The 19,854-nt window shown below is 39.8% G+C and overlaps 1 protein-coding gene across 5 annotated transcripts in view; it reads left to right on the plus strand.

The window, feature by feature from the left end:
• Positions 1 to 19,854, plus strand: part of mia2 (MIA SH3 domain ER export factor 2) — a 121,015-nt gene that overhangs the window by 96,908 nt on the left and 4,253 nt on the right. For 3 of the 5 annotated variants that reach the window (XM_073039962.1, XM_073039963.1, XM_073039965.1), the window contains 9 exons: positions 5,075 to 5,165; positions 7,957 to 8,095; positions 10,235 to 10,336; positions 10,414 to 10,474; positions 11,335 to 11,370; positions 12,685 to 12,752; positions 14,038 to 14,147; positions 14,387 to 14,518; positions 15,439 to 15,591. In XM_073039962.1, coding sequence (XP_072896063.1) covers positions 5,075 to 5,165; positions 7,957 to 8,095; positions 10,235 to 10,336; positions 10,414 to 10,474; positions 11,335 to 11,370; positions 12,685 to 12,752; positions 14,038 to 14,147; positions 14,387 to 14,518; positions 15,439 to 15,591 — 892 coding nt within the window. Of the gene's footprint in view, positions 1 to 4,168; positions 4,268 to 5,074; positions 5,166 to 7,956; positions 8,096 to 10,234; positions 10,337 to 10,413; positions 10,475 to 11,334; positions 11,371 to 12,684; positions 12,753 to 14,037; positions 14,148 to 14,386; positions 14,519 to 15,438; positions 15,592 to 19,854 lie in introns of those variants that run through there. The other 2 variants (XR_012098241.1, XM_073039964.1) reach the window with 2 other exon arrangements.

The raw sequence follows: 19,854 nt of genomic DNA on the forward strand, positions 1-19,854 counted from the left end.
AGACGAGCCCACATTTACTGCATATCCCTGTCCAAGCTTGTGTTGTATTTTGTATCTGCATAGACATCTCCCCAGGGTCTTGGACTACATTCTGCATGACAAAGATATTTTTACTTTGCAACCATGTGGAGATTGGTACTAGTTCAATTGCTGGTCATACTTCTACGTCACACTGCAGTGTAACTTGGAGATCATGTTTCCACGTGCTTGCTCCTTTAGACCTTTTAAGTGTAGAGTTTGTGGGGTTAGGAGATACCAAATGAATTAGTACAAATACTTTAATGCTGATAGATGGGACACATGTGGTTCTGGTTTTGAAAAGGAAAGCTTAATTAGGTGTGGATAGAGTGCCTATGCAGATTGCTTTGTTTTGAATGATGTCAAGGTTGAGATTGTTCTTGCAGTTCTATTGGAGTAGGGTAATGCAATGTATACTATCACACTTACAACTTTTTAAGTGTCAAGAAGGCATTGCTTATAAGGAAGTGACTCGCCTTTCCTAGGATGACCAGTCTTTAACCTATTCTTGCAGTTACATGATTTATTTATGAATATTTTTCCATGATTTATTGCGATCACTAGTCCTATTGGTGGGATTTCAACTAAAATAATGTAATATCAATTGTAGGTGATTAATTTAGTCATGGAATAGGTCATAACCTTTTAAACTGTACAAATGGTTCCCACCACATATCAAAGCATTTTGCATGCAGCCACAGTCTAATTCATTATTTGATGAAGCAATGGCTAGTCTGGATGGAACCATGAACTTTCAACTGTCCGTTTCTCTGTAGAGATGCTGTCTGACCTGCTGGGTTCAGCCAGCAGCTTTTTTTGGGCTCCAAATCCCAGAACCTGTAGTCTCATATGTTTTCATTATTTGCAGAGTTGTGAATGGAATTGTACACTGTTAAATGTTAATTGTGGATAGGAGTGAAAGGAGCCAGGAAACTCTATTAGACAGACAGACACACTTTATTGATCCCGAGGGGAAATTGGGTTTCGTTACAGCCGCACCAACCAAATAGTGAAGAAATATAGCAATATAAGACCATAAATAATTAAATAATAATAAGTTAATCATGCCAAGTGGAATTAAGTCCAGGACCAGCCTCAGGGTGCCTGACACTCCGAGGGAGGAGTTGTAAAGTTTGATGGCCACAGGCAGGAATGGCTTCGTATGACGCTCAGTGTTGCACCTTGGTGGAATGAGTCTCTGGCTGAATGTACTCCTGTGCCTAACCAGTACATTATGGAGTGGATGGGAGTCATTGTCCAAGATGGCATGCAACTTGGACAGCATCCTCTTTTCAGACACCACCGTCAGAGAGTCCAGTTCCACCCCCACAACATCACTGGCCTTACGAATAAGTTTGTTGATTCTGTTGGTGTCTGCTACCCTCAGCCTGCTGCCCCAGCACACAACAGCAAAAATGGTAACACTGGCCGCCACAGCCTCGTAGAACGTCCTCAGCATCATCTGGCAGATGTTAAAGGACCTCAGTCTCCTCAGGAAATAGAGATGGCTCTGACCCTTCTTGTAGACAGCCTCAGTGTTCTTTGACCAGTCCAGTTTATTGTCCATTCATATCCCCAGGTATTTGTAATCCTCCACTATGTCCACACTGACCCCTTGGATGGAAACAGGAGTCACCGGTGCCTTAGCCCTCCTCAGGTCCACCACCAGCTCCTTAGTCTTTTTCACATTAAGCTGCAGATGATTCTGCTCGCACCATGTGACAAAGTTTCCCACCGTTGCCCTGTACTCAGCCTCATCTCCCTTGCTGATGCACCCAACTATGGCAGAGTCATCAGAAAACTTCTGAAGATGGCAAGACTCTGTGTTGTAGCTGAAGTCCGAGGTGTAGATGGTGAAGAGAAAGGGAGACAGGTCAGTCCCCTGTGGAGCCCCAGTGCTGCTGACCACTCTGTCTGACACACAGTGTTGCAAGCGCACGTACTGTGGTCTGCCAGTCAGGTAATCAATAATCCATGACACCAGGGAAGCATCCACCTGCATCACTGTCAGCTTCTCACCCAGCAGGGCGGATGGTGTTGAACACACTGGAGAAGTCAAAAAACATGACCCTCACAGTGTTCACCGGCTTGTCCAGATAGGCGTAGACGATGGCATACTCAACTCCTAGTCGGGGCTGATAGGCGAACTGGAGGGGGTCTAAGTGTGGCCTAACCATAGGCCGGAGCTGCTCTAGAACAAGCTTCTCCAGGGTCTTCATGATGTAGGAGGTCAATGCCACCGGTCTGTAGTCATTGGAGCCACTGGGGCGCGGCGTCTTCGGTACAGGAACGAGGCAGGACCCTCTGGAGTCTCAGGCTCAGGTTGAAGACATGGTGAAGTACTCCACATAGCTGGGGGGCACAGGTTTTCAGCACCCTGGGGCTGACACCATCCGGGCCTGCAGCCTTGCTTGAGTGGAGATGTTTCAGCTGTCTTCTCACCTGTTCAGCTGTGAAGCCCACCATGGTGGTTTCAGGTGTGGGAGGCTAATGAACCCATGTAGCAGTATCCTGGAATTACGATATGGTCTCAGTGATCTTTGCAGTGAAATTTTCCCTTGATCCTCATTGACACGTGGCCAAGTGGTTAAGGCTTTGGGCTGGCCATCTGAAGGTTGTTAGTTTGAGCCTGAGCCGAGGCAGCGTCTGTGTCCTTGAGCAAGGCACTTAACCACACACTGCTCCTGCACGTTTATAGCCCAGTGGCAGTGATTGGTGCAGTATGGACAAGACAGATAACAATTTAATTAGCCTGCTTAGTGTTCAGTTGTTGCCCTGTTGACATCAGCTTGTACTGCAATTCAGTTTGTTTTTTTCTGCATCAGGGCTGAGATCTGATGGAACGGGGTGAGCTGAGTGTTAATGAATAAGTTATTTGTAAATGCAGCTTGATGGCATAGTTGGTGATGTCTACCATTGTGTTGATTGAGAATGGACTGTTAACATGGGAATTAAGTGATTGCATTCCCCTTGCTTGTTGATAGAGCGTAGCTGGTTGGTTTTTAGTTGCTCTGCCTGCTACAAAAGGCAAGACCTCCTGGTGGCTACCTATTTCAATTCAACTTTCTATTTTGACACATCTGTCCATGAGCTCCTCTACTGCTATGATGAGGCTAAACTCGGGTTGGAGGAGCAACACCTCATTCTGTTTGAGTAGTCTCCAATCTGATGGCATGAACATGGATTTCTGCAAGTTCCCCCCACCCCTCTTCTCTCTTTCTCTATTCCCTGTCCTGGTTACGCTCTCACCCTTCTCCTCACCTGCCATTACCTCCCTCTGGTTCCCCCCTTTTGCCATGATCCACTGTACTCTCCCATTAGATTCCTTTTCCTTCAGTCCTTTACCTCTTCTACCTATCTGCTCCCAGCTTCTTACTTAATTCCCACCCCCCGCCCACAAACCTTCCCCCTCACCTGATCTCAGATATCATCTGAAAGCTGGACTCCATCCTCTCCTCCACACCTTTTTTCCAGCTTCTGCCCCGTTCTTTCCCAGTCCTGATGATGGGCCTCAGCTCGAAATGTCAACTGTTAATTCCCTTCCATAGACTTGCAGAATTCCTCCAGCATTTTGTGTGTGCGGCTCAAGATTTCTAGCATCTGCAGAATCTCTTGTGTCTGTGGTCAGTGTTCGGTTGTCAGGTAAATGTTACTTCAGCGAGTTCTGAAGCACCTCTTCACTAATGTGTTGTGCTAATAGATTTTGACCACTGCTGACCACTTGTTCAGGCTCTCTTCATGTGGCTTTATTATGTTCTTTAAAGCCAGGTTAGATTGTTACTAATGATAGCGATGTTTGCATTAGGCTGTAAAGTCACGGGTTATAACAGACATCATCATGCCCATGTATACCTGGTGTTGATTTGCAAGATCTTATCTGATTCTATCCTATTAAGTTTATTTAAAGAAAAGTTGCCCAAAAGAAGATGGGGGAGGGGGAGGGTTGATCTATTTGGGGCATTAAGAACCTGTTTTCCTCGTTTGGGGTAGTCCAGAACAGGAGGATGGCCTTAGAATTAGGACATTCATTAATCATATTAGAAAACACTTTTTTAATAGAAACAGACAGCTTAGGCTTCAAAAGTCTGTTAAGACTAGATCTATTAAAAATTCCAAAACTGAGATTGATGGAGTTTTGTTGCAATCACAGGATGTGCGATTAGAGTGGAAGTACGTATCAGCCATGATCCGAATGAACGGTACACAGGCTCGGGACTGAAAGGAGCAAGAATGAACGAGTATTTTTATGGTCAGTTAGCTTGCTGACCTGTCAAATATGTCATTGTTATACACCAAATTGTGGAATGATACAGCACTGAAGAGGGGAATATTTACCCATTATGCTGTGCTAGCTCCTTGATAGAGTTATTACTCTCCCAAGTATTTATTTACTTTGTAAAAAGTTTGAACACAGCACAGGAACAGATCCTTTGGCCCTCATTGTCTTTGCTGACTATGAAGCCACATTAAACTAATCCTATCTACCGGCACATGATCCATATCCCTCCATTCCCTGCATGTTCTGTGCCTAATTGTTTCTTAAACACCAGCCAAGCCAGTATGTTTCAGGCACCCATTGCTGCACGTAAAGAATTTATCCTGCACACCTCCTTTCAACTTTCAATACATTGAGGGGACAGACCTCATAGCAACATTTCATCTGAGGCTCCAGTATTCCATTTGTTGTGTGGGACAACAACAACAAATGTAAATATTCAGTTATTTGCATAAGTTTTACCGTATTTAGGATTAGGGGTTCATCTTTAGTACGAAGTTGAGGATAAATCAGGTATTTTCAGAACCAGGAGAAGTAGTACATTAAGTTGCTATGGAGCAGTGATACAGCAATGTGATGTCCCAGTACATCTTGAAAATTATCCCCAGCATCAACCTCTGTACCAGTGATCTTGACAAGCATTGTAAATAATGCTGTAAATTTGAGTGATGATAAGTAATAATCTGAAATTTATAACTTAAAACTGGAAGTCCATCTCTAATATAAAAATCCAATGCTATGCTTTTAAATCTTGATTTAATACCTTTTATTTTTCTTTAGCTAAATGCCAGCTTGAAGTCAGTGGAAGAGGAAAGAAATCAGATTCACAGCAAATTGTCAGATGAAGTCAAAGCAAAGCAAGAACTGATGGGTAATTATAAAAAAGATTTTAGTACTCATATTTAGTGGAGCTTACTGCTGTGCTGTATGCCAGCAGTGTTTCTTGGGATGCTTAATATCTTGCAACTAATGCATTTGTGGATAATCACATTTCGTCAATTTAATACAGACATTTTTGAAGTCTTCAGTGCTATATAATGATCCTTGTTGACTTAGGGTGACTGGTAGTTTGTGTAGCACGCTGATATTTGACTCATCTGGTGACTTTACAAGTTCCAAATTATCAATAAGATTGCAAGGTAAACATGGATGAAAAAGGATACAGAAATCTCTATCAGAATATCTAACTTTCTGAAGATTCTGTATTTCTCCACTGTAGTCCAGAGCTCATTATAATTGTAGATTTCCAGTTTGTCATCCTGTATAGATTTGTTAAATAGTAAAGTATTGTTGATGCTGGAAATCAGAAATGAGTACCGACCTTGGTAGAAGACATTTGAACAATAGTCATGCTTTCTGTTGTACCTTAATTTTGTCACTAATTAGGTCACATCTAGATTATGTTGCATGATTCTGGTTACCACAGTACAGGAAGGATGTGACAGCAATGCAGATTAGCTCTTTATCAGTGTATTATTTTCTGTTTCTGTATTTGTTAAAGGGAAGGCATGTTTGAGAAATTTTAAGTACCTCCTTGAAGAAATAGTTGATTGCCTTGGTAAAAAGAAAATGGAGCATATTTGCCATTCAACGAGAATTTTAGAATCAAATAAATTTATATCACTGAAAAGAAGCTTTTTGGCCCATATTGGGCATACAGGCTAAAAAAGGAGCAATTTGTTTTGACTCACACTTCTGTTTTCCACTGGTAATCTTGCAGATTGATGCGTAGGTACATTTTCAGATATGTTTCCATCTTTCTGTTAGCAAATCTCAAGACGCTGTCTGAATGAACCGAAAAATAAATACTCAGTGTACGTTGATCCTCCTTTCAATTCGAAAATCTATTTCCTCTAATTATTGAGCTCAATCTTGCTTAAGCTGCCTAGGCATTTATTTATTTATTTGTGTTTTTAAATGCATTTTCTACATCGCTACAGATAGAAAAAAAAACCCCAAATCAAAATGAAGAAAAATAATACAGTGCAAAAATAAACATACAATAATAATATAATACAAAAAAGATAATTGAGAAAGCACCCAAATTGAAGACATGTAAAATTAGTATCCTCCCCATGCCCCGCAACAAAAAAAGAAACTCCAGACCAACCACAACACAATATAGAGAATATAAATCAGGACGTTCAAACCCCCAAAACTGTAAATACACTTAAAAACAGAAGATAATAATGCCTACTACCAAAAAAAAGAGCTGAAAGCAAGGGACCGAAAAAAAAAATGCCTAGGCATTTAAAAATTTTATATTGTACATAGTGCAGCACAGAAACAGACACTTCGGTCCAGCTTCTCCATGCTAATCAAGTTACCTGTGTCAGCTAGTCCCATTTGCCTGTGTAGAGCCTATATCCCTCAACTTTTCTTATCTAGTTGTACTTGTCTAAGTGTCTCTTAAAAGGTTGTACATGTACCTACTTCTACCACTTCCTTTTCTGAGTACTCCATGTACTCAGCACCATCTTTGTGGGGGGAAAATTTGCCCATCAGGTCCCCTTTTACCCATACCCTTAAATCTATGCTGTCTAGATTTAAACTCTCCTACTGGGACCATACACTTTATGCATATCAGCTCATTTTATATACATCTGTCAACTTCTTGCCCTCCAGAGGAAGTAGACATTCTTCCTAAAGCTGGGCAAATAGAACAGCTCATAATACTCGCTGCAACTGTGTTCTCACCAATCCAGTAGAGCTCAATCAAAAATGTGCCTAGACTTGATGTGCAAAAGCAAAACCTGAGGTGCTGGAAATCCGAAATAAAAGCAAAAAACATTATAAATATTCAGCATATCAGCAGGATCTATGGAGAAAAAAGTTTACATTCAGTATGATGACAACTTTGTCAGAACTAGGAAAATTAGAAGTCAAGCATGCCCAACTATCTGGAAGAGCTGTAGGTAGAGGGAAATAAATGAGAGCAAAGAAAATTGAAATTATAAGGGATGCTGGAACTATCCAGCAGATTGGGCAGTAGCAGTGGAGAGAAAAAAAAGATGCCTTTCATTAGAATTAGCCTGTTTTGATATTGATTGAGAAAGCTGGTTATATGGAATTGTTCAGTTTGTTATTGAGGGCTTTTGAGAGCCAAGTCAAGAGATGAGGTGCTGCTTTGGTGCTCATGTTTAACATAGCTGGGGCAGAGAATTTTTCTCTGAAGAGATTACGGATCTTAGTTCTCCACTGCAGAGGGCTGTGGTAGTGTTTTGCCAGTCAAAGACAGCTTTTAAACCACTCTTTAACAGTTGCATGAATGGAGCTCTCACAAGCTAAAGAATGCACGCTTGATCTCCTAATCTACCTTATTGTAACTTTGGCATTTTACTTGTACTGTATAGTTGCATTGCACTTCGATTTCTTTTTGCTATCTTGCTATATGTATAACATGATCTGTTTGAATAGCACACAAGCAGAACCTCATAGTATCTTGGTATATGTGACACTAATAGATTCATACCAAATGCATTCATTTGAATGACAAAAGAGACAGTATATGAAGAATGCCATTTGGTCATGATATTTTTGAATGACAGAGCAGGCTCAAGGGACCAATTTGAGTACTTCTTTCTCATGTTTCTTATGTTCCAAAGTAAAATATTTCACAACTTGCAATGAATTTATAAATACGTTTTTGTTTCATTTGGTAGAGCGCATTGAGAAACTTCAGTTGGAACATACTTCAGCACAATGTATGAAAACTCAGTTTGAGACAGAATATAAAACCATTCAGCGAAAGTTAAAGATCATGACAGAATTGTACCATGAGAAGGAAATGGAGCTACAAAGGTAATAAAGCATGGATGACTTTTGAATGAAAATGAATCCTATAGGAAAAATACATAATTGGTAATGGGGTCGAGTCACAGCACGTTTAGTGTCTGTTGGTATTACAATGCAGCACTGTTTAAAGCTCAGCTTCACTGTGGACAGAAGCAGTTTAAATGCCAGTGTTTTCCTGATGAGCAGCTCAGATGGGTTGTGACTAATGATAATAAGAGGAAAACATTTAAAATTACTTCATTCTAAACAGTAATAACAGCCCACACACAACTTATTTGTTAAAGTAATAATGTATTCACAGTTAAAATATTAAAGATGTGTATAATCATGATTATTTCTTAACTATTTTAATTTTGTATTGAAAAGAGCAGAAATGCCCAGTTGGGTCATTGATTTCTCATTCATTTTTATGCCATTGAATTTCTCTAATTTTAATCTTTTGAGCTTCCTATTTAATGAGCCACTAATCACAGCTGCTGTTGCAGGAAACGTTCAGGCCAGCGCAGGACCTCTACAGTGAACGGCAGGGCACTGATGAGTGTTGTGGAACAGGGGCACCTTTGCAGAAGTGCACAGTTCACTCACTGAAAATGGGCAATGTTGAAGGCATTAATCATGCTGGCCTTCGTTAGTCAGGGCATCAGTGAAGGGGCATTGTGTTTAGTGTAGTCTTGGTCACCTTATTATGGGAGAGACATGCTCAGGCTGGAGAGAATGCAGAAGAGATTTACAAGGATGCTGCCTGACGAGGGGGCCTGAGTTATAAGGAAAGGTTGGCCACACTGGATCTTTATTCCTTGCAGCGTACAAGAATGAGAAGTGACCTCACAGAAATCCATAAAATCATGAGGGGTGTGGATAAGGTTGACAGTCATAGCCTTTTCTCCAAGTTGCAGCATCCAAAACTAGAGGGCACAGATAAGTCGGAGGGGTTTAATAGAGACCCGAGAGCTAACTTCTTTAAACACAGCATAGTGAGTTAGCTGCCAGAGGATGTGGTCAAAGCAGGTACAATTGCAGCATTTAAGATAAGTACGTGGGAAGGGAAGGGATTAGAGTGTGATGGGACAAAGGACCACTGAGACTAGCAGGGAGGATGTTGTGATCAGAAAGGACTGTTTCTGTGTTGTATTACTCTGACTTTCTGCTGAGATGGAGGGAATTATTGAATGATTTCTCCCTCTGAAACTTCTCTAAATCCCCATTGAAAATTCCTTGTATAACTGGTTATAGGATTTTAACAGACTGATGACTGTAACCCATTATAGGTAGGTGTTCACCTTCAACAATAGTAATTGATTAGCCACAAAGAGAATCTGATTAAAATGACAAATATATTTATTGCTTCAGTTAGAAACAAACTTGCAAGTCATACAAAGCTTAAGTATCTGTGCACACACTCATTAAGTTCCTTTGACCCTCCTTGAGCAGTAATAGTAAAAGTCATACATGACAATAGGAGTTTACGCAGGCCAGGTGTTCCTCTCAATCCCCACGTAATCTGTACAGTGGTTGGTCACCAGAGTTTTTGCTGCTAATACTCTGGAAATTTTCCATTCTTACTGAATTGTTGTTTCAATTTTATTGGCTCTGGTTCATCTGGCTAGCCTGTGTCAGCATCTAATTGGATATGGCCCAAGGTTACAAGCATATTTCTTTATTGCTTTTCCACCAGACTTGCGCCTCATGTAACTTTCTTTGTTTTCTCTGAGACAGACCAGTTAAAACCTGATCCCCCAAACACTGGACTCGGGTTACTTCAGGTCACCAACTGTTCTTTCCCTAAGCCTGCCAGTTCTACCTAACCAAATAAATAATTTCTTATTTGAAAATGATTTCTGATTTAGCAGATCAATGGCAAGAACCTCAGTGTTCACTTCCAATTTTTTGATTAAGCTATCCTGAGCAAGAGTCTATTCACAAATCAGTTCAGAACATGGTGGCCGCATGAAGTGTCACAGAAAGGCAGCCTTCATTTCAATCACATGACCAAACATAGACTTTTGGTGCTTTGTGGATCCATAGCTGCTTTGTGGATCTAATTCCTTTCTGGCCAGCATACTTATCATTTCATCAGTCCTTCTGTTGCTATTATATACCAGTTAGTTAAGTCATAATTTTGTATTTTGATTGTTCTGTCTGCAGAAATCTAACTCTGGAAGAGCACCAGCGTTTGCAGAAAGAAGAGAAACTTTCTGAAGTTGATGAAAAGATTAATCAAGCAAATGAAGAGCTCACTATTTATAGGTAATGATTGGTGTCTGTTTCTTAGTTAAAATGCACGCTTTGAATTGAGATACTATTATTGTTTTCTTTCTTTGCAGGCAACGTGCTAAAGATCTTGAAGAAGAATTAACTAAAACTATGCAGTCATATAAAAATCAAGTATGTAAAAGAAAATTGTTTCTCAATGCTTATTTCTTAATAAACCCAATATAAAGTATTTTCCACCTGAAATGTTAATTCTTTCTTTCTCAGCACATGATGTTCAGCATTTGCTGTGTTTAGTTATGTATAAATACTTCCTTAAAGCTTTCATCTGAAAGTAAAGCTGTTCTTACTCTACCAGAGCTGTTCTGTAAGATATTTTTTGTCTGTTATTCTTAATAGTAAATAATTGTTCAAACACTTTTAACAGACTTTGTGACTCTTTGAATGTTTGTGAATGCCAATGACCCTAGTCTTTGTGAAAGCCATTCTGGTGGCTGAGCTGTTAGCATGTTCAGAGCCTGCACTATCCTGGGAGCCAGCCATCCAATTTCCTGCAGAAGACCGTGCCAGGGACAATGTTGGAAAAAACGGCATAACCCACGGGCAGGCATATGAATTTGGGTGGTTCACTGGTCAGTCCATTCTTTTGCTATTTTGAATAGACACAGACTATACACAGACTGGGTATAGAGCAAAAGGCTTATGTTACCAGATTAGCAATCATGAGGTTCAGACTAATTGATGGAAGGTATCACTTCAAACCAAACACACCAGAGTTTAAATTCAGATAATTAACCAAATGTAATTGGAATATGAATTTGCTATGTGGCCATTACTGGATTGTTGTAGAAGCCACATTTAATGCACTGATATATTGCTGAGAACAGTTGGCATTCTCAAGCAGCTGGAAATCAAACAAAATGTGATTAATTAATAACCACCTAATAAACAGATGGACCTTAACAAGCTTTGCCAGTGATGCCCATATTCTGTGAGTGGCAAATTGATTAAATAATTTTTTTCTGTATTTTTAGATTGTATCCCATGAGAAGAAAGCACACGATAATTGGGTGAGTTTCAGAGACAAAACGAAGTGTTGCACCTTGGTAGGTCTAAAGAGCCAGTACACTGTTAAGGGTCTGGCCTGTAACAGTGCTGATGAGCAGAGGGATCTTGGGGTCCAAATTCATAGCTCCTTGAAAGTGGCTACACAGGTTGATAGGGTGGTTACTGGCCTGCTTGCCTTTATTTGTCAAGGCATTGAGCTCAAAAATTAGGAAGATATGTTGCAGATTTATATAACTCGTAATTAGGCCACATCTGGAGTATTGCACACAGTTGTGGTCACCTCATTATAGGAAGGACGTTGAGGCTTTGGAGAGGTGCAGAAGAGGTTCACCAGGATGCTGCCTCGATTAGAGGGCATGTGCTATAACGAGACATTCTTGGCCTGCTTTCTCTGAAACGGTGGAGGCTGGGGGTGGGGGGGAAGAGCTGGTAAAGGATTACAAGATTATGAGAAGCATAGATAGAGCTGACAGACAGTATCTTTGTCCCCAAGGTTGAAATGTCTAATACCAGAGGGTATGCATGTAAGTTGAGAGAGGGTAATTTTAAAAGGAATGTGTGAGGGGTAGTTTTGTTATACACAGAATGGTGCGTACCTAGAATGTGCTGCCTGGGGTGGTGGTAGAAACAGATATATTAGTGACTTTTCGGAGACATTCAGATAAGCAGATGAGTGTGAGGAAGATGGAGGGATATGGACATTGCGTAGGCATAAAGGATTAGTTTAGTGGGCCATTTGATTACTAATTTATTTAGTTCAGCACAACATTCTGGGCTGAAAGACTTGTTCCTGTGCTGTACAGTTCTGTGTTCTATGTTCTAAAATGCAATGGCTTATCATTTATATTTCTGATGTATCTATTTAAATAATTTTAGGCCAAGTTACTATGCATGACCTTGGTAAAATGCCTTAGTCACAAATTCCTGTTCAATGTTATTCAATATTTACAGTGTAATTACTAGCTTAGCCTGGTGGGTGGCTCAGTGGAGAGGGTGTCTGAAGGCACATACCTGTGCAAATGTATTATTACACATATAAAAGCCCAAGGCTATTAACTGACCATCAATTTATTCATATTAAGATAATAGCCAGCCCCTGATGCAAGTGTAAAGCACCTGGTATTAGAGACACTGGGAAAAAAAGTTAATAAAATATGAAATCATTGTTCACTGAATCAGGTGAAAAGAAGCAATCCCTGAACTTGCTGTAAATGAATTCCTGGAATGTGCCATTAATGAATTGCTACTACTGTCTTCTGAGGCTGATGTACATCATATCCATATTTGTAACTGATATACAAAATTTTTAATTGTAGCTGTCTGCTCGTGAGGCTGAACGAGAACTTGGCAATGTTAAAAGAGAGAATGTTCACCTTCGGCAAAAGTAAGCTTCCAGCTGTTAAATGAACTCCTTAATCCCTTTGAACTCAATGCTCAGTTCAAAATTGTTGACACTATAATTTAAAAAACTCAGACTATAGGCATTCCTGCTACATCAAGAGCTTTTTTTTCCCAATATAAAAATGTTAAGGTATGCTGTTTTACCAAAGTTCATGCAGGGAGTGATGATAGGTAACTAAAATATTTAAACACTATTGAGTTTAGGATTGATTTGAAGATATCCACAATGGTTGGATTTTTTCTTCCTGATATTCGGTAGGATGATGGAAAGAGCATAGAAGTATAATCTCTATCCATTGAATTAGTTAAATTCAACTTGTCTTATTACTGTGCTGTAAATATATTAATACTCCTTTGTAAAGGACATTATTAAACTTTTGGGGAAAAATAATAATTCATCCCTCTTGTTTGTAGACTGCATTTTGTCAAAGTTTCTTCTAAATGTATTAAATATTGAAAGATCTGCCCAGTTCTCTGCCCTTTCAGTTGTATTGCAGGTCTGCAGATTTGAAGCATTCTTGACACTTGTCCTGCCTGAGATTCCAGTGTATTTCTTGTTGCTAACCAGCAGCTGAAGAAAATCTCTAAATAAGATGTTGTCGAAGAAATCTTTTCTGCAAGTTATTCCAAGTTGCCAGAGTAGGCATGTAGGACCAGAAACTGGATGCATTAGGCCTTAAAATATAATTTGAAGCTCTGGTTAAATAACAGTTCAGAAAAGCAATAAGTGAAACGTATGCTCGGTGGGCAGTACTCCAGAATATACATTCAGTGGCCACTTTATTAGGTATATGTTCATGGTCGTCTGCTTCTGTAGCCCATCCAATTCTATGACCCCTCTCATCAACAAGGCATTTTTGCCTGCAGAACTCAATGTTTTTCTTTATTTTTTGCACCATTCTCTGTAAACTCTGGAGAATGTTCTGTGTGAAAATCCCAGTAGATCAGCAGTTTCTGATATTCAAACCACCCCACCTGGCATCAACAATCATTCCATGGTCAAAGTGACTTAGATCACATTTCTTCCCCATTGTAATGCTTGGTTTGAACAACTACAGTTGCAAGTAAAAGTCTGTAAACCTTTTAAAATTATTTGGTTTTCTGCATTAATTACTCATAAAACATGGTCTGATCTTCATCTAAGTCATACCCACATTTTTCTTGATATTGCAGTAACTTCTGTATATAGGGAATGGTTATCTTTTCAGCAGGATAGAAGTTCTTTCCTGTGCTAATTTTGAGCGGCAAATTATGTATTATCTTTACAGAATAACTGAAGCAGAATTCAAAATGGATATTGCTTTGAAGGATCCACTTGTAATTGAAGTATCTGGAACAGCAGCATTAAGTGCTTCTGCGCTTGGCCCACCATACCGAGGTATGCATTCTTCTGGATACTCTGTGTACCGCAGTAAATTTACTTCAATCTTATCAAATAGCAGAGATTTTGGTTGGTGCACATCCTTTGGTTGTTGGTGTAATGAGACTTAATTTATCTAAGAATCAGCCCAGTTGCTATTTACATTAGTCATATAAGTTTTTAAAAGTAGTTGTTTGATTTTAATATCAAAAATTAGAGCTGTTTTGTGATTATTTTTTTTTACTTCATAATCATAGGAAGAAGTTCTCCATATGGTCCTTCTCCAGTGGGTCGACCTGGCTCCGAACCTGTGGGCTTTCTATCACCTCCATTACTAGATGGGCCCTTAAGGTTTTCACCTTTGTTTCCTGGGAAACCAGAGTATAAAAGTAAAGTATTTAGCAAAATAGTCTGTTTGAAATATTTTTCATACTAGTTAAGTCATAGCCAGAGTGATGCATACTATCCAAGAGATTTATAAGACTTTTGCCAGATCTTCATTTTTAATTACCGGTAAGAGAAAAAATTAGCTAGGCTGGTGTTATTTTCTCTAGAACAGAGGGTGCTGAGGGGAAATTTGATTATTGTATAAAATTATGATAGATTGGCAAAGAAGGATCTGTTTCTCTTTAAGTTCTAGGCGCAATAACCGGGAAGTATGCTACTTTTGTATAAAGAAATCAAATCAAAAATTATAAAACAAGTTTGCTTAACCAATTAAAAACACAAAATGCTGGCAGAACTCAGCAGGCCAGACAGCACCTATGGGAGGAGGTAGTGACAACGTTTCGGGCCGAAACCCTTCATCAGGAGGGTTGTTTTTATTTATTTCCAGCATCACTTGTGTTGCTTAACCAATTAATGCATTTGGAAAGAATGTGAGGTAATGTTAGAAATATTAGACTAGCATTGAAGAAAGATTGTGTCACCAAGAGAGATGATAAAAATCTGGAACCTACTGCCTAAAAGGATGACCAAGGCAATTCCTCTTTGCACTCAATGTAAAATTCTGAATGACCACATCTTTGATATGATGGACGTATGGGCCCCTTCTCAGAGGTTACGGACACAATGGGTCAAATATCCTCTTTCTGGGATGTCTATGATTGTAAAATTACAGAATTGCTGAATAGTTATATAGTAATCGGATTTTATTTATATTCTCAGCAGTAATATAAGCATACTCCTGTCAGCAAGGTATAATTAGCTTAGGTTGTGCACTAAGAACAAAATGTTCTACATGTAGTATTTACTTTATATGTGAAAGAATTACCTTGTGTAATTCAATTGGTGTATTGTTTGTCCATAGCGAGGGGTCCATCAATCCATCTGGATCGCACAACTAATGAAAATACAGATTCTGTTTCTGACCGAATGTCTGATCAGCATGGCCCACAGTCAGACAGTGGTTCACTGTCCCCTGTGTGGGAAAGAGATCGTAAGCTGTGCAGAACATCACCAGGTATGAAAGAATCTATAAAATATCCATCTACTGGGTATATAGGTTCTGTGACTGGGATTACTTGAATATAATTTTGAATAAATGGCAATGTCTAGTCCTGTGTATATTTTAAGGGAATTAAGATTTTGAAGAAATGCTTGACCATAGATTTTGTCCAATTGCGTGCATTTCACATTCCTGTACATCTACAATGTAGACTTGTAGATCCTTTATCTCCCTGTTCTCAGGCATTGCAGAGAGCAGTGGTTCTCAACCTGGGGTCCACTGACCTCTCAGTTAAAGTTGGGAACGCCTCTAGAGGTTATCGTGCAAATGCAAGGAAGCTTTGTGGACCAACCGAATCTCTTTTTTTTAGCCAGAACAGGTACAGTGTAGCACTGCATTTGTAATTCTTGCAAAACAAATACATAAGTGAGAAAGTCAGCAAGATTTTCATATTTTCAAAATTTGTAGAAAGAAAATAGAATTATGATTAACTGTTTTAAATTTTGATAAATCTCAATGAATAAATGTCATTAATGGTCTGAAATAGATTTGAATGACCTAATTTACTATTTTAAAAGACCTACTATTGCATTGGTCCATGGTGGACTCAAAGTTACAGGATCCTTTTAAGTAAACCAATGAAGACAAACTTATGAGAAAAATTAGCTGAAAAAAATATGCCTATTCATGGAAGAAAATGTTACTTATGTAAAGGTCAACTTGTTCTAGAATTGTTAGTCATATCTTTTGATGCACAAAATATTTCTGAATTTGGAGTTTTTCGAAGTTATAACTAGATTTCAGTGGTTTTTTTTCTTGTTGGGTGAAGAAAATGACTTACCATTTGTGACCTGTTTCATATATAGAAACATAGAAGCATTGAAAAATCTGAACAGCTGTAGAACATTTGGTCCTTCAAGTTTGTCTTTCAGTATAATCATATCAATTCCTCTGTGGCATTGCTATATTCCTGCCCATTGTGTCTAGAAATGTGTCTACCTCCTTTTTAAATATAGTCTGCCATTGGTCTTCACAGTCTTCTGTGATACAGAGTTCCACTGAATGAAAAATTTCTCATTCCTAAATGTCATACCGCATACTGTACCTTGATACTTTTGAGTTCTGATTCTAGATGCCCATTTCCTATCTACGCTTGTGCTTTCAGTATCAGCCAATCAAGCTGTGTCAGAATTTTGAATGTTGCAATGAAACATTCTCTCATTCTTTTAAAGTCTAATGAACACTTCCTTTGTCAGTCAAAACTTTTCCTCATACAGTCCTGTCATCTCAGTTTGGAAAACTTTTACTGCATCAAGAGTAAATATCTCCTTTGTTGTTTAAGGATATCAAACCTGGACACAATATTCCAAATGTCTTCTCCTATACATTTGTAGAAATACATTCCTCCAAGCCCTTCGAAGATGGTATAGAGATAGTGTCACGGCTGCAGAAAAGGAGGAAGTGATGGATGGATTGTCTACCGAGTCTATGTGGGTGGAAGTGGAAGGGATCAGTAACTCTACTTGGGTGTTTTTTATAGACCACCTAATAGTGGCAGGGTCATCGAGGAGCAGATAGGGAGACAGATTCTGGAAAGATGCAATAATGACAGGGTTGTCGTGGTGGGAGATTTTAATTTCCCCAATATTGATTGGCATCTCCTTAAAGCAAGGGGTTTAGATAGGGTGGAGTTCGTTAGGTGTGTTCAGGAAGGTTTCTGGACACAATGTGTCGATAAGCCTACAAGTGGAGAGGTTGTACTTGATCTTGTATTGGGAAATGAACCTGGTCAGGTGTCAGGTCTCTCAGTGGGAGAGCATTTTGGAGATAGTGATCACAATTCTATCTCCTTTATCATAGCATTGGAGAGAGATAGGAACAGACAAGTTAGGAAAGCATTTAATTGGAAAGGGGAAATATAAAGCTATCAGGCCGGAACTTGGAAGAATAAATTGGGAACAGATGTTCTCAGAGAAATGTACAGCAGAAATGTGGCAAATGTTCAGGGGATATTTGTATGGCATTTTGCATAGGTATGTTCCAATGAGACGGGGAAAGGATGGTAGGGTACAGGAACTGTGGTGTACAAAGGCTGTTGGAAATCTAGTCAAGAAGAAAACAAAAGCTTACAAAAGGTTAAAAAAACTAGCTAATAATAAAGATCTAGAAAATTATAAGGCTATCAGGAAGGAGCTTAATGAAATTAGAAGAGCCAGAAGGGCCATGAGAAGGCCTTGGCGAGCAGGATTAAGGAAAACCCCCAAGGCATTCTACAAGTATGTGAAGAGCAAGAGGATAAGACGTGAAAGAATAGGACCAATCAAGTATGACAGTGGAAAAGTGTATATGGAACCGGAGGAGGTAGCAGAGGTACTTAATGAATACTTAGCTTCATATTAGCTTCAGTATTCATTCCAGAAAAGGACTTTGGCAATTGTAGGGATGACTTACAGCAGACTGAAAAGCTTGAGTATATAGACCTTAAGAAAGGGGATATGCTGGAGCTTTTGGAAAGCATTAAATTGGATAAGTCACATTGGACAAGATATACCCCAGGTAGCCTGTAGCTGTGGGAAGAGAGGGAGGAGATTTTGGAGCCTCTGGCTATGATCTTTGCATCATCAATGGGGACGGGAGAGGTTCTGGGGATTGGAAAGTTGCAGATGTTGTTCCTTTATCCAAGAAAGGGAGTAGAGATAGCCCAGGAAATTATAGACCAGTGAGTCTTACTTCATTGGTTGGTAAGTTGATGGAGAAGATCTTGAGAGTCAGGATTAATGAACATTTCGAGAGGCATAATATGATTAGGAATAGTCAGCATGGCTTTGTCAAAGGCAGGTCGTGCCTTACGAGCCAGATTGAATTTTTTGAAGATGCGACTAAACACATTGATGAAGGTAGAGCAGTAGACGTAGTGTATATGGATTTCAGCAAGGCATTTGACAAGGTACCCCATGCAAGGCTTATTGAGAAAGTAAGGAGGCATGGGATCTAAGGGGACCTTGTTTTGTGGATCCAGAATGGCTTGCTCACAGAAGGCAAGGAGTGGTTATAGAAAGGTCATATTCTGCCTGGAGATTGGTGACTGGTGGTGTGCCTTGGGGATGTGTTCTGGGAGCCCTTCTCTTTGTGATTTTTATAAATGACCTGGATGTGGAAGTGGAGGGATGGGTTAAAAATTTTTGCTGATGACACAAAGGTTGGAGGTGTTGTGGATAGTGTGGGGGGCTGTCAGAAGTTACAGTGGGACATCGGTAGGATGCAAAACTGGGCTGAGAAGTGACAGATGAAGTTCAACCCAGACAAGTGTGAGCTGGTTCATTTTGGTAGGTCAAATATGATGGCAGAATATAGTAAGGTTCTTGGCAGTGTGGAGGATCAGAGGGATCTTGGGGTCCGTGTCCACAAAGCTGCTGCACAGGTTGGTTAGGAAGGCATATGGTGTATTGGCCTTCATCAACCATGGGATTGAGTTCAAGAGCCAACAGGTAATGTTACAGCTGTCTCAGACCATGGTCAGAGCCCACTTGGAGTACTGTGCTCAGTTCTGGTCAGCTCAGTACAGGAAGGATGTGGAAACTATAGAAAGGGTGCACAGATTTACAAGGATGTTGCCTGGATTGGGGAGCATGCCTTACGAGATAAGGTTGAGTGGACTTGGCCTTTTCTCCTTGGAGTGACAGAGGAGAGGTGACCTGATAGAGGTGTATAAGTAAATGAGAGGCATTGATCATGTGGATAGTCAGAGGCTTTTTCTCAGGGCTGAAATGACTTAACACGAGAGGGCACAGTTTTAAGATGCTTGGAAGATCCATTAATTCTGTGAAGGTGGCATCACAGGTCAATAAGCTCGTAAGGAGAGCTTTTGGCACATTGGCCTTCATAAATCAGAGGACTGAATACAAAAGTTGGGAGGTTATGTTAAAGTTATATAAGCTGTTAGTGAACAATACACACAAAATGGTGGCAGAATACAGCAGGTGGAGGAGCATCTATGGAAATAAATGAACAGTCCATGTTTTGGCCTGAGAGCCATCATTAGGCCCTAATGAAGGGACTTGGCCCAAAACTTCAACTGTTTATTCACTTCCATAGATTCTGCATGACTTGCTGAGTTTCTCCAGCACTTTGTGTGTGTTGATCTGGATTTCCAGCATCTGCAGGATCTAGTATTTATAAGATGTTGGTCAGGTCAAATGTAGAGTATTGTGTGCAATCCTGGTCATCTATGTACAGGAGAGATATCAATAAGATTGAGAGTACAGAGAAAACTTACAG

The sequence above is a fragment of the Hemitrygon akajei genome, chromosome 3 (assembly GCF_048418815.1).
Source record: "Hemitrygon akajei chromosome 3, sHemAka1.3, whole genome shotgun sequence".
NCBI lineage: Eukaryota > Metazoa > Chordata > Chondrichthyes > Myliobatiformes > Dasyatidae > Hemitrygon > Hemitrygon akajei.